Genomic DNA, 14,898 nt, shown 5'->3' with positions numbered 1-14,898 from the left:
TTATTGTTCCGACAGCTCATGGCCTTTAAAACAACAAAAAGGCCCTTTTTTTTTTACATTGTAAAAAAAAAGAAAGAAAACTGGCCTAAATATTTTGCAGGTATATAGCATATATTTGTAAGTATTTTAGTTACACTATTCTTTTACTGAAGCTATTTGACATAACGGAAATAACATTTATTTATTTTGTGTTATTTCATATTAATGATGCGAACATTTGAGCATCAACCTGTCAGTTCAAATGTTTGTGCATTTTCATTATGGTCATCTTTCGTCTGAAACAGCCAAACATCGTGCAGTGTGCAGTTTAACCTGAAGGTTCACTTTAACTTATTTAAATGCAAAAATGACAGAAGAATTTCCTTTTACAATACACAAAAGCAGTCAAGTCATTTTTATATGGTTCTTGTAAAATAAAATAAAACAATCTACACGATGACTTGACAAATTATAAGCAATACAGTTCTTGCAGTGACTGATCAAACTGACAAAATAAACAACTTATGCTACTTTGCATACATTAAGTTTTTAATTGTTTCTTGAATTTTTTTGTAATAATGTGCACAGCTCCTGTAAACCTGAATTGATCTGGCCAGACAGGAAGGTGAAGAAATAAGGGAGAGGAGGGAGGAAGGGTAGCTATGCAGTATGTTGGAAAGCCCAGGAATCTCAGGATGTGATGCAGTATTTGCTCTGGCCTGGAGGGAGAGAACAAGTGTCCCTAAAGTCTTGACTGGAAGGTTATTTATAAAAAAAAAAAAGGAGGGAGGAATTCCCAAGCATATTATGCAACTTAGGAAAGAGAAAATGTTTGCCTATTTTACTACTTTTCTTCCATTAAGGGAATAGCTACAAAATAAGTCACCATATCATTTTAAGTGCACAAATCCTAGCTCTATACAACGCATGCTGGTTTATATCACAGAAGCCTGGAAAAGAAGAGTCAAGAAAGATGGAAATTTGACACTAACAGCTTTAGACAGTTTTCTCCTAAAACCTAATTGTTTATGTTAAACGGTAGCTTACACAAGGTTCACTCCTTTCAAAAGTATATTTTCTGCCACAGATTAAGTTAGATATCAATTTCTTTGCAGATATTCAATGCCAAAATAGCATACTCTTTCATCATTGGGAAGGTGGCTCAGTTGGTAGAGCCCATTAACCTGAAGGTCAGTGGTTCGAGCCCTAGTTCCTCCCGTGTCCACCAAAGTGTCCTTGGGCAAGACACTGAATCCCCAGTTGCTCCCGGTTTTCAGGCCAGCGCTGTTGTATGGCAGTTCCGTCAACAACCCGTGTGTAAAACGTGAGTGTATGGGTGAACGTCTACCATGTAAAGCGCTATACAAGTGTAAGCCATAACACTAACACACAGTGCCAAGATGAAACTTCAGAGTCTGAGTTCACTTCACTGTTTTTGACAGAAAAAACAGGACAGGGAGCCAGCGAACCTGACACAACATCAGCAGATAACAGATTTAGATTGGGTCTATTGTTACCATGAATGTCCCAACAAAGACATGGCAGCCTACTTCAGATAGTGTTTTCATGACGGAAATAAGCCATCCCTAGAAAACATGTTCAAGAGAGTGGCAAAAGATAGTTAGGTTTATCACTGACCTAATAATTTCACAAATAGTATTACTAGGTTAAACATACAGACATGGGTTTATATGAGGGGATTCGGAGTTAAACTGGAGGAAGGGTTTGAATGATACAAGTTCTTAAATGTGCAGAAACATCTTGTTTAAAAGATCAAATGCAGTTGAAAAGTTTATTAAAGTATGAACTTTTCCCATGTTATTCTATTGCTATCTGTTGGGATGGGAATCGATAACCGGTTCTTGTTCAGAGCCGGTTCCCATTGTTTCAATTCCTTGGAATTGTTTGCATATTTTGCAAACGATTCCCTTTTCATTCCAGTGAGCACGAATTACGTCATCACGCACGTTGTGTAGCCAGCAGTCAATAATAAACATGGCGCTCAAGTGATACAAACGCTCAAAAGTCTGGTTACATTTCAGTAAAAAAAGCCGACAAGAGGGCAACTTAACAAGTGGATATTTCGTCAAAGGGTTAGGGTTAGCGTTGCAGCTTTGCAAAATACAGAGTTAGATTGGATTCGACTTGATTGTATTTTTTGTAATTTTTGAAATGCAAACTATTACAAGTTAATTTCCAAACTGTAACATTATTATCAGTGCAAGACAAAGGTGTTTTCTTAAATGGTCTTTCAGTCCAATTTGGCTTCGTTAGTCAGCATGACCAAACATAGTGGGGGGGTGGAATAAACTGTAACACCCACGTTCAATTAACCTGGTTTGCCTGAATCTTCCTTGCTAAGAGAAAAAAAAAGGAGGTAGAAAGATCAAACAAACAACACGCACGCGCACGCACATGCCAGCTAGACCTAATTTATATATATTTTTTCTCCCTCCAGAACCTTTTAGAAATGTGTGTTGGGAAAAAATACATCCAACTAAAAAAAGTTCACTTCCCTCCTCCTCCTCCTCCCCCCCCCCCCCCCCCGAAATATTTGAGGTGTTCCCCAAATTCTCCGGCAGCTAAATTCACTAATCGATTGTTTTCTCGTGCATGTACACTTGGATTTCTTGGAAACCGCAGTTTAATCCTTAGCTATTGCCAATAGTTCGATTTAGATGTGCATGTAATCACACCGAGTGTAATGATGATTAAACTGGTCCAGCATTACCCTTCCTCCAAAATATTATTGATTAATATTTTCACTCATTTACTTCAAACTGTTCCCTTTGTGATTATAAGTGAATATTTTTTCGTACCATCTTAAATGTTATATTTTAAGTTTCCTCTGGTTCAACCAAAAATAACCTCATCTTTGTGCCCACCACAAACAGGTGATTTTATATCATATGATTAACTTCACAGCTATCAGCTGCCCGTCTGCCTCTAAACTGATAACACAATCAGTGGGACCTTTGAAACTTAAATAAAGATTCAAATAAATAGATAAAAAATGATCTAAAGCTACACTACTCTCATGCAGATACTTGGCTGCAGTGTGTTTTACAAGGCGCAGAGCTAAGTTGGACTTCGCTCCCTCAGAATCCTTCCACAGAAGCTTTCTGCTAACATTACAATCAGATCGGTTGCCTGAAAGAGACCCACTCTGAAAAAACACTGAAAAAAAAAATACAAAAATAAAATAAATAATAAATATATATATATATTATATATAAATAATAAATATAAATGGTGGAGAGGTTATTTGCCTATCTGAGTTGTTGGCCTATCAAGTGCCAAACATTTTGCAATTTAGTACAAAAAGATTAATCTTGATCCTTTTGTGCCAATTTGTACCCCCCCATGAACATCTTGCATCTTCAACCCTTACCTTTAACCTGTCCTACTTTTTTGATGTTATCCAGAAGGAAGGAAAGCAAAAGGGACGGTAGGAAGGAAAGGCTAGGACGGCAACAATAATTTTACATAATCAATGACATTTCCTTATTACATACTGTATTGTGAAATGTGTAACACTGCCACCCTAGATGAAATGACATAAATGCCTTACATATACTCTGTTCTTTCTAACTCAATGCTGAATCTTCATTTGCAACTGCAATGCACTGCAGGAGATGCTGGTGTTACTATCACTTCCCCTGTCTGCTATGATAACCACATGCACCCTGTGAAACAAGAACATGGACAATGACAAACTTTCTGTAGGTGACTATCCCTCAGCACTTGTCTTTAACTTTATCAAGTATGAGAAGAAGAAACCAACCAGCGAAACAAGCGAATTGCAGACTGATACAGAGTTGCCATCTTGCACCACAGCTTAACTTAAAAAAAAAAAAAAAGATTAACCAACAGGACTGTCAACTACTGAGATAAACATTAGTTGCAGCCCTAGACAAAGTCACACTGGCTCACCTTTAAGGCTACATGGGTCACATACACACTGTAAGGCTGCAGTATACTGCTGTTACAGCAGTGTGAACAAACACCAGGTTTCGCACTGGGACTGTACGACTGTTTATTAAATGGTGACCATTGTAAACTAGATGAAGGAAGGCATGACTCATGGTCATATCATGATCTCACACACAGACACACACACACACACACACACAACTGTCCAGCTCCTTCACCATGTAGCTACTGTGAAAAATCAGTATTAAAGGAACAAGACTAAAATAAATATTTAATCAAAAACAAACATTGTGGTGACCGAAACTGGTCAAATATTTACATAAATTATTCATATAATTAAAAAAAAGAATTTTAATGTATTGTTCCTGAGCCAAAAAACAAGTTAAATGATGAACATTCATGTCTCAAAATTCATATACTTCTACAGTTTTCTGCTGATCTTCATTCTGTTAATACTCTGCCCATATATGATTAATTGTGAGGTCAATATCAAAACATTAGCAGTTATATGTGAAAACTTTTAATTTCAAAGCAACTTTAAATACTGAATTGCTTCTGTCAACAAAGTAAAGGCAGTACTACATCCTCCAGCAGCAGACTGAACAAACAGGAACCTACTGTGGTATAATGGCACACCTCAAGGAGTGGTGGGATTCACCACAATACTGTATACAGCTCAGGTTTGGGCCTGTGTTTAGATAGACAGTTGTACCTTGGTATTTCCGGGAAAGAAAAAACAAAACAAACCAAAAATAAAAAACACCAGAAAATTCCTACAACCTTATTTCTTTGACTTTTTTAACTCCTGTTTGTCAACGGGATTGGGTCCCAGGTGCTGCCTGAGGACTAAAGACACTGTAATTTGACCCTTGAAGAGATGAAAAGCATTTTGGAAAAATACTAAGGAAAATTCCTCTGAATCATCAGCATTCTGACTCTCATGATTCAACGTCATCATGTGCCAATCGTTTTTTAGAGGCAATGTATGGAAAAAGGGAAAGACGGAAAGTTTCAATCCTGTCTGACCAGTCAACTGCATTTTAAAATTAGAATAGGAAAAAATGCTATTAACCTTTTACAAATCACTTCTGGAAAACTTTAATTGAACCGACATGTTGACACAGGCCCAAGACAAGCAACATAAATAGAAAGTCATTTAGAGTCAAACATGCAGAAACAGAAGTATTACCGTGTCTCCAGGGGTCCTTGGGCTCCACTGCTCCAGAAACTATATCGTCATCTAAGGGAAATGTCACCCTTTTGCCACTTGGTTTGTGTTTTTCATCCTCCTCCTCCACAGTGGGATACAGTCCAGCTTGATCAGTGGAAGAAGCCTCTGAGCTGGATGTCTTGTTTGCATCTGACAGACTTTCCACATTTACGCCAGTTGGGACATCCTGAGGAGTAGACTCAGAGTCCAAAATATTATCTGAGAGTGAGCAAAGTTTTGCAGATTCAGTTTCCAAGACCCCACTCTCATCAAGACTCAAATCCACACCGATGTCCATGTCGCCATCATTGTCCCCCAATTCCATAACAAGCCTTGCAGAATCACTGTCCTTATCCACTATCATTTTCTCCGTATCACTGTTGTGCTTGTTTTGCTCATCGTTAGAAAAGATTACGTCAGTGGGATTACCCCTAAGAAGAGTCTCTTGTGCACAGCTCTTTCTGTTTCCATTGACTTCATCAATTTCCAGTGTGTCTTCTGCCTGGTGGTTGTCTTTCTCCGCGGCCTGAAGGTTGTCTGTGAGCTGAGGCATCAAGTAGGTCTGAGAGGCCTCAGTGAGAACAATGTTTTGCTTTTCTGCATTACCGTCTGTCATCAGCTCCGAGATTCGAGGGGTGACCCCTTCTGTGCTGTTCGTAGTGTTGTAGTCACCATCGACATTGCTTTTCGACTTCACATTACACAAATCCAGACACTGGTCTTCGATATTCATGTTTACATTTCCCAGTGACACCTCAACTTTAAACCACGTGACAAGTACTACAGTAACTAAGGCTAGTCTTGCAACTTTTTATTCAGACGAGTAGCAATTGTTTTTGGTCTTTTTTAAATACGTTCAGGTCCATGAGAACATCATTATATCCGTAGTTGTGACCTGACCTGACTGCTGTATTGGGATTGTAATCTGTTATTGTAATTTTCAAAAAACCCTACGTCACAGGTGCCTTTAGAGCATACTTATACATCAACTAATTAAAGTGCCGTTTCAAACAAACCTCAATACAACGAATATGTGATATCTGTGCAAGAAAAAAAATGGACTGCTTGATCAATTATTAATAGAGCAAAGTAGATAAGTTCAGCTATCAGACGGCCAGGTATATATATATATTATATATGTATGTATATATATCAATGATTTGTACCAGCCGTCTCGTACTGGGCTCCCTGGTCGTCAGCAGTTATGAATATGAGCAGGACAATCCTCTCTCACATTAGCGCAGTCAGCTTATGGTCCGACACCGACCTAACTCCATGAATTAAAGCAGCTAACGCTGGCTAGCTGCTGCTGGACTTGTTGTCCGACACCGACGTCCAAGGCCCGAGTTTCTGTACACGAATACCTCCTGTTTCCGTGCGACAAAGTCCATTCTTCTCGTTGTGTTAGATAAATCCCCCCCCCTTCCCCCTGTAACTCTGGTGTCCCTCGCTGTCTGTCGTGCTGCTGCAGCTCTGCTCGCACCGCGGGCAGCGCTTCAGCGGAGAAAAGCTGGCGTCACACGCCGAGGAGCAGTGGGCATGTTCCGGCGGCTAAAGCTCGGCTACCGCCATGGAGCCGTGCTGGAGCAGCTCACAACTGCAACGCTGCTGATGTTAGGGAGTTAGATACGAGTTAGGATATTCCCCACCGCTCCGATCTTGGACGTATCTCGGTCTCCGGGGGGGGGGGGGGGGGGTGTCAGCTCAGCTGAGCCTGGGTTTCGTGCAGCGTTGCCCTCCGCTAGCTTTGCTTGAAGTCCCGTCAACTCTGTTTGTTGTTCGTGCGTCTGACGTCATCACGTCGCTTCCCCCCCTGCAGGCTACATCCTGAATTATGGGTCTGGGTTAAATCGACGCAGAGCTTACGGCGTAAGGTACGCAGCGACGTGCACCGTAGTGCGTAGCGCGTCGCCGCGTACCCTACGCCGTAAGATCTGCGTTGGTGTAACGTCTGCAGACTCACGAGTGAAAACAAACATCTGCAGATACACAAGCCCTGACAAAGTATATTTAATCAACCTTCTCTTAATTATTATCCATCCATCCATCCATCCATTATCTATACCCGCTTTATCCCTTGCGGGGTCACGGGGGTCTGCTGGAGCCTATCCCAGCTCATTTCAGGTGAGAGGCAGGGGTTCACCCTGGACAAGTCACGACTCACCAGTCCATCACAGGTAGGGTTGCCACCTTTCAGAAATAGCTTTAAGGTTTAATAGCTTTAATTCAAAGTACTTTACATCAACGTTAAAAGCAGCAAGACACAATTAAACAGTAAATAACAAATACAATGAAATACAATGATAAGAAAATAGTTAAAATAATAGGTGCATTGTTACAGCATATGATTGTGGTTATTATTATTATTATTGCACAGTGATTGATTACTCTATGAGTGATGATGCACAGTGATTGATTACTCTATGAGTGATGAGATTCATCAGAGCAACAGCTTGGGGGAAGCAACTGTCTCTGAGTCTGGAGGTTTTGCTTACAGAGCTTTGTAGCGCCGTCCAGAGGGGAGGAGTTCAAACAGACTGGGTGTGAGGGGTCTGCAGAGATGATACCTGCCAGTTTCCTGGTCCTGCACAGGTACAGGTCCTGGATAGATGGGAGGTTAGTCCCAATTATCCTCTCTGCAGACCTAATTGTCCGTTGCAGTATGAGCCTGTCTAGTTTGGTGGCCGATCCGAACCAGTGATGGAAGTGCAGAGAACAGACTGTATGATGGCAGAGTAGAAGGTGGTCAGCAGCTGGTGTGGCAGGTTAAACTTCCTGAGCTGACGCAGGAAGTACAACCTCTGCTGAGCCTTCTTCCAGACAGAGTTAATGTGGGTGGTCCACTTCAGGTCCCAAGAGATTGTGGATAGCTCCGTCATCTGAAAAGTAAACGCATGAACAGCGCGTTTGGATTAGCAAAACAGACAAACAGCTCACCACACAAACTTATTCTCTGGGGGTAGTCAGCATACATGACCACTGGGGATGCAATTTCCTCTGCTCCTCAGATGCAACCAGAGGAGGTTTAAATTGTGCAAGCTTGGAGCTGTAGTCTGAAGGAATAACCTGGGGTAAATAAGGTGTGTTTCACCACAAAGTGTTCTTAGACCCATCTGATGCAAACCACACACATGAGGGTTTACCGGACAGTGCATGAAGTTAACCAACCCTCTTAGCAGAAATTAAAGGAGGAAATACAACACCCTAGGATGAAAGAAAGTGAACCTCAACAGAGGACGGCAAAGCGCTTCAAGCAGTAAGATCAGGTCCCATTGAGAGGATGCAAGGTTTAATCACAAGTCTCAAATCACAACTGCACACTCCAGAAATGGCAATCACATCTCCTTCTTCTGCATGGCAATAGATATGGATAAGACACATTACCCTGCTGCTGGAGCATTTTCTTACTCCGTCCTACAGGCAGGAGGACTCTGCCTTCTTCTTCTTTTGCAGTAAGTCTCTGAAAGCCCAGAGGTGGGCTCCAGGTGAGGTTTATGGGCTGGAGTTTGGACTTCGTAATTTGGGGGGGGGGGGCGGTCAGTGGACTCTCAGAAGGTACCTGTGCTTCGAGATCTGTGAGTTGGATGGAAATATAGTGGATCTGCTCACACCTAAAGCTTGATTTATGGTTCTGCGTCAAATCGACGCCGTTCACACGCCGTCGCCGTGACGCCGTCGTGAACCCTTCGGACTTGTCATGGAAAAGGGCCAGATACACTGCCAAATCCAAATACTGACAATAGTCAAGCATTGTAAAGTGGATGAACAGAGATTCGCTCCATGATGACAGCTCAGATACAAAGTCTTGGTGGGGACATGATTCTTCACCATAATAGGCTCTAATGGCACTTTTCCACTAGTACCTACTCGGCTGTGACGCAGGGGGGGGTTTATTTTTATTTTTATTTATTTATTTTTCTTGTGGCACCACTTGGTTCATATTAGGGATAAAGCATTGTATAATATGTTGTGCTGACATTTTCACTCTCATAGTTAACATTAAAACAAAAATTGCAAGTATAATCTCCAAATGTATTTTGGGCAAAATCGTTCTTCATCAACAGCCATCTATCAACGTCATACGTCATCATCGATCACTTGTCAACATCCTACAGCCCAAACATGAGCGGGAGTTATAAACACAAAAGTGGAGCGATAAAACGCAAAGAGAAAGAAAAAATTGAGCAAGAAATGCCAAATTACCCAAGCAAGATGCATATTTTGTTTGCCCTAATCCTCCTTCTGTGGGAGATGAACCCTGTTGTTAGCAGCGATTAATCCCGGGCCCCCGGGCGAGTTCGCGGAGCGCAAGGCTCGCTGAGTACCTTCAAGTAGTGGTGAGAAGGCCACAATACTTCAAATTGAATTTGAACTTTTTTGTGAATTTATGGGCCGCCGTGCCAATTTTATTACACTACTGTCATTAGTTGAAATGGATGTCAGATGGTGATTTCAGAGTGATCTGGAGGTTATCCGTGGTGCTTAACTCCTACAATGTCTGAACTGTATTTGTTTTTATTAGGCTATCTTTTTCTTGTTCTTGTGGTTTGTTGGACTTTGTTATGACCACAGGCCAGCATGCAGCTCCTGAAGCTCTGGCCTGCAAACATGCACAAAAGAGAAAAAAGGCGGCCAGCACAAGAAACTACAGGAACAATGGACAAAAATGATGGCTATGAGATACTTATAATAAATAAAAATGGAAAAGGAGAAGGGAAAAAGGGAAGAGGAGAAGAGAGGAGAAGAGAAGAAGAGAAGAAGGGTGAGAGGCACCGGCCAGTGGATCATGTCGGTGACCCCCTGCAGCATAGGCCTATTGCAGTTTATCTACCACGAAGCTATGTTTGACACTAAAGGCTCAGTTATGCTTCTGCATCAAAATGACGCCGTGCCTACGGCGTGTGGTTTGGATCGACGCAGAGGACACGCCGTCACCTGCGCCGTCACTGACGTGCACCTCCCGAAAATTATAACTACGCGTCGAGGAGACGCCGTCCACTCGCAGACCGAGAGGGCTGTGATTGGTTCGTTTGAAAGCGAAGCATTTCCGGTTTCCGGTTTGAATCAGTAGTGAACTTCCAGGGCTCTTTTCTTCGTTTATGTGTGATTTTTTTTTGTTTTTGTTTTTTGCACAATAGTTGTCCTTATTTCTTTGATTTACTGTGACCGGAAAAAGTCGGATAAACCATTCAGAAAAAGATCGCTAACTAGTGGCCGCGGGGGGTACTGCACCGCGACCAAATGGAGAGACGGAGAAGTCAGAAGGGTTCAGCACGGCGTCACGGCTGCGGCGTGTGCTCTGCGTCGGTGTGACGCAGAACCATACCTCAGCCTTAACTGTTATAGTCTTGTTCTATAGCTGCAGCTATGACTACTGACTCTAATACACTAGAGTTTACACTAACTAGAGGTTTACTAACACCAACTAGATGTTTACTAAACACTAACTAAAGGCTTTACTAAACAGAAAGGTTTTAAGTTTAGTTTTAAAGGTGGAGGTGGTGTCAGCCTCCTTAACCCAGATTGGAAGTTGGTTCCATAGTAATGGTGCCTGATAGCAAAATGCCCGCCCTCCAAATCTACATTTAGATACTCTAGGAACTACGAGTTAACCTGCCTCCCGAGAACGGATAGCTCTGCCAGGAACATAAGGCACTATCAGGTCTTGCAAATATTGCAGAGCTAAGCCGTTTTGAGCTTTATACGCAAGTAATACAATTTTAAATTGGATTCTGAATTTTACGGCTAGCCAATGGAGCGACGCTAGCACTGGAGAGACGTGGTCTCTCTTGCTGATTACTGTCAGCACTCGCGCTGCCGCCCTTTTGGATCAGCTGGAGCCTATTCAGCAAATTACTTGGACATCCTGCTACTAACACATTACCATAATCCAGTCTAGAAGATACAAATGCATGAACTAGTTTTTCTGCACCACTGTGCGAGTGGATTTTCCTAATCTTTGCAATATTACGGAGATGGAAAAATGTTATTTTACAAACCTGATTAATATATGGTTTAAACTTTAAACGACCAATCCTGATCGAAAACAACACCAAGGTTTCTCACAGTTGCACTGGAAGTCATCGCAACACCATCTAATCCCTTTCTAAGATGCTATGGACCAAGAATGATAACCTCTGTTTTATCTGAATTTAGAAGCAAAAAAATTCCAGACATCCAGTCCTTGATGTCCCTAAGACATGCCTGAAGTTTAACTAACGGTTCTGTTTCATCTGGCTTTATAGACAAATAGAGCATAGCATAGCAATGATGCCGTGATTCTGGATTATACTTCCCGAGGGCTGCATGAATAAACTGAATAAGATTGGCCCTAGCACTGAACCCTGCGGAACACCATAACAGACCCTCGACTGTTCTGAAGAAACCTCATGTACATGAACAAACTGTAATCTGTCAGATAGATATGATTTAAACCAACATAGAGCTGTCCCTTTAATCCCAACAACATGCTCTAACCTGTGCAGTAAGATGCCATGATCAACAGTGTCAAAAGCAGCACTGAGGTCCAGTAGAACCAGTATGGACACTAATCCTTTTTCTGAGGCCATAAGAAGGTAATTCGTGACTCGAACCAGTGCTGTGCTATGATGCATTCTGAACCCTGACTGAAAAACTTCAAACAGATAATTTCCATACAAAACTGGCTTGAAACTACCTTTTCCAAAATTTTAGATACAAATGGAAGGTTGGAAATGGGTCTATAATTAGCTAAGATGTCTGGGTCAAGATAAGGTGTTTTAAGTAAAGGTTTAATTACTGCAACTTTGAAAACCTGTGGTACATATCCTAAGTTTAGGGATAAGTTGATCTGGTCCAGTATTGTCGCACCAATAAGAGAAAAAACATTTTTGAATAGTCGAGTCGTGATGGGGTCTAACATACATGTGGTTGACTTAGCTCTATTGACGAGTGTAGTCAGCTCAGGGAGGTCTACAGGATCGAAACAGTCCAGAGTCAAGTCCCAGCCTAGGGAAGTCACTAAAGCTGAAGAAATGCCCACAACCGGCTGGTTGAGTTCTTCTCTAATTCTCTGTTAAAGAAGCTCATAAAGTCTTCACTACTGAGAGCTGCAGGAATGCACTGCTCCACAAAGTTGTGACACTGAGATGATATATGTGCTGCTGGGTCTGTGGCTTGTGTTGGATATCAAGTTAAAAAATGAGAGTGAGAGAAGGCTTCAAGCGGCAACGCTTTTGTATTTTTTTTAGTTAATCTCGGCGCTGCTGAAAAGTCCATTGGTAGCTGAGAGCAGCTATGAAGTGACAGAGCTCCTGGTAGATCTTGTCGTTCCTTATCGCCCTTCTCCCTTTTTAATTCTCTCAGCCACCAGGTTTATGAACATCTGCACCTCAGAGTTGGATCAAGAAACAGACTTTTTCACTACCATTGCTTGTCGAATAAAATGAAGAAGCCGCCGTCAGTCGCTTTTTCGCTGACGTCCACATCCTGACTCAGATGTCTGACTCCCAAACCAATCGGTGGCATGTAGTGTGATGACGTCAGATACAGCCCGACTCAGCCTGCTTAGAACCTCGGCAGAGTAGTTAGAGAAAAATTATCTACTCGGCACGGGTAGACCCCTGGTGGAAAAGCACCAAACCGAGTCAAGCTGAGCAGGTACTAGTGGAAAAGTGCCATAACAGGAGGTCAAATCCAGCAGACTGATGGCTTCAGAGCAGGTGGTACTTCCAGTGTTTCAGCTGCATGATGTAACTCAACAGGGAGGGATGCGTCCTCTGTGGTGCAGCATCAGCACATTGACCTGATAAACCTTCCTGGTTGTCCTCTGACAAACCATGGATGTCAAATCAGGGACACCAAACCATGATGTCCCTCCTTTTCAGCATTTCAGCTCCTTGTGAGGTATTCAAATAGTTTTAATCTTAACCACGTCCCTTACTGCTCAGTCACTTGCGCAATTCAGTCATTTGGAAAACTCCTCAAGAAGTTCTCCATAGCATGGCCAAACAGTTGAAATGCCATTTATGGTATTCAAGATTCTAATGAGATTGATATTACCAAATTATCCCCTTTTCCAAGACACATTGGACACTTAAGTATATAAAAAAAATAGCTTTAATGTTTAAAAAACAAACTGGCAGTTTTGCAGTTAAAACTCTTGAGACTGGACATCCTTAGCAGAGCCACCTTCCTTTGGTGCTCCAGTCTTCTTGGGGAGTAGGCTTGCCTGGATGTTTGGGATAACACCACCCTCCGATATTGTGACGCCTGCCAACAGTTTGTTGAGCTCTTCGTCATTCTTCACAGCCAGCAAGATGTGGCGTGGAGCTATGCGCCGCTTCTTATTGTCTGTGCTAGCATTCCCTGCCAGCTCCAGGATTTCAGCACAGAGGTATTCCAAGATAGCCGCCAGGTACACCGCAGAGCCGTTGCCAACCCGCTCTGCATAGTGGCCTTTCTTGAGCAGCCTGTGGATGCGGCCCACTGGAAAAGTGAGCCCTGCTCTGGCAGAACGGGACACTGTAGATTTTGGTTTGGGGGCAGCTTTCTTCCCTCGGCCAGACATTTTTAGGCTGAGAGGAGAGTCAAGAAAAGTGAGTCAAGTTATTACATCATGGTCAGCATCCCTTAAAAACACAGTAGTCAACATTTAATTGGGTTATTAAACTTACTGTACATGTTAACATTTTTAAATATCTGTTATTGTCTTAGGACAACTTTGATGAAGTGTTTTGATCCACCTCAAATGTGGACAAGTATACTATCAGTTTGAAATTAAACTAAGTCACTGTAGACAGCATTGATTGATCTAGTTGAGCAAACAATGGTTAATGTTACAATTTAGTCACCGATAATAAACACAGGATACTGTGCTAAACCACTCACCACCACGTCTACTCAAGACAGCAGAAACACAATGAGGTCCCAGAGAGCTGCTTTAATATGAGAAAGGTTGTGATTGGTTGAATAATAACACCTGGCTCCACACCTGCAGCAATTTAAGCTGATGGACAGTGGAAAGTGAACATTTTAATGTACACAGCTTGTATTAGATTGTGACCATTTGATCATCTTATTATATCTAAAATGTAACCCTCCATGAACACTTAGAAGACACAGTCAATGGACTTGTAGTCTACATCAATTTAAGAGCAGGAGTTTATATATAATCAGCATGGGATGCGTGGCAGTGCTGAGCATGGGCAACAGATGGCAGCACAGACCAAATTTTTATTTGCTTCCTGTGGATGTCGTCTTTGTTCTTTTTACCAATCTAATTTGACTTTATGATGGCGCACTAATAAATCCACACTAAGTGATGTCAAGATCCTTTACTTTATGATTATGTGCTTGCTGTGCCCGTTTTGAAAAGTGCCTGACTTGATTACTAATTAACTGCTTGAGGCAGTGATAACCCATCTCCCACCACTGTGAACAAATCAGCATTTCTTTACTCAACTCAACTCAATTCAATCTTTATTAATATAGCACAGGTTTAAAAAAAACAAAAAACAAAAAAAAACGAGGTTAACCAAATCTCCCATCTTTAGTACAGTTAAAAACAGCTGAATAAAAGGCATATATTAGAAAGATAAAATTAATAGAGTAAGATGAATACAAAATACAAGAATACGATGACATAAAAAATAAGAGTAAAATAAATTAAAAATAAGAACATTCTTGCCCCTCCTTGAACCGCACTGTCAACCAGGTGAGCCTGTATGTCATTTTTTAGAGTCTGGTTTAGTCTCTCAACTCCCCCATTTGCTTCAGGATGATAGAAGGCTGTGTGG

General features: G+C 41.7%; 2 protein-coding genes across 2 annotated transcripts in view; both read right to left on the bottom strand.

Annotated features, from left to right (window-relative positions):
- The window catches only part of ppp1r37 (protein phosphatase 1, regulatory subunit 37), a 46,236-nt gene extending 39,362 nt beyond the window's left edge, over nucleotides 1-6,874 (bottom strand). Inside the window, exon 1 of the mRNA XM_061719398.1 lies at nucleotides 5,102-6,874. Within this exon, the coding sequence (XP_061575382.1) occupies nucleotides 5,102-5,855 (754 nt within the window). The 5' untranslated portion in view covers nucleotides 5,856-6,874. The remainder of the gene's footprint in view (nucleotides 1-5,101) is intronic.
- A 6,379-nt stretch (nucleotides 6,875-13,253) lies between these two features.
- LOC133442371 (histone H2A, sperm-like) lies at nucleotides 13,254-13,670 on the bottom strand. The gene has a single exon (XM_061720349.1). It carries the CDS (start codon nucleotides 13,668-13,670, stop codon nucleotides 13,254-13,256), a length of 417 nt encoding a protein of 138 aa, XP_061576333.1.
- Nucleotides 13,671-14,898: the final 1,228 nt, after the last annotated feature.

This window comes from Cololabis saira, chromosome 4 (genome assembly GCF_033807715.1).
Source record: "Cololabis saira isolate AMF1-May2022 chromosome 4, fColSai1.1, whole genome shotgun sequence".
Lineage (NCBI taxonomy): Eukaryota > Metazoa > Chordata > Actinopteri > Beloniformes > Belonidae > Cololabis > Cololabis saira.
Note: the sequence above shows the minus strand (reverse complement) of the source record. Positions and strands in the feature narration are given on the sequence as shown.

Excerpts from the sequence above, each read along its gene's own strand:
- LOC133442371 (XM_061720349.1), bottom strand. The coding sequence starts at position 13,670 with ATGTCTGGCCGAGGGAAGAAAGCTGCCCCCAAACCAAAATCTACAGTG.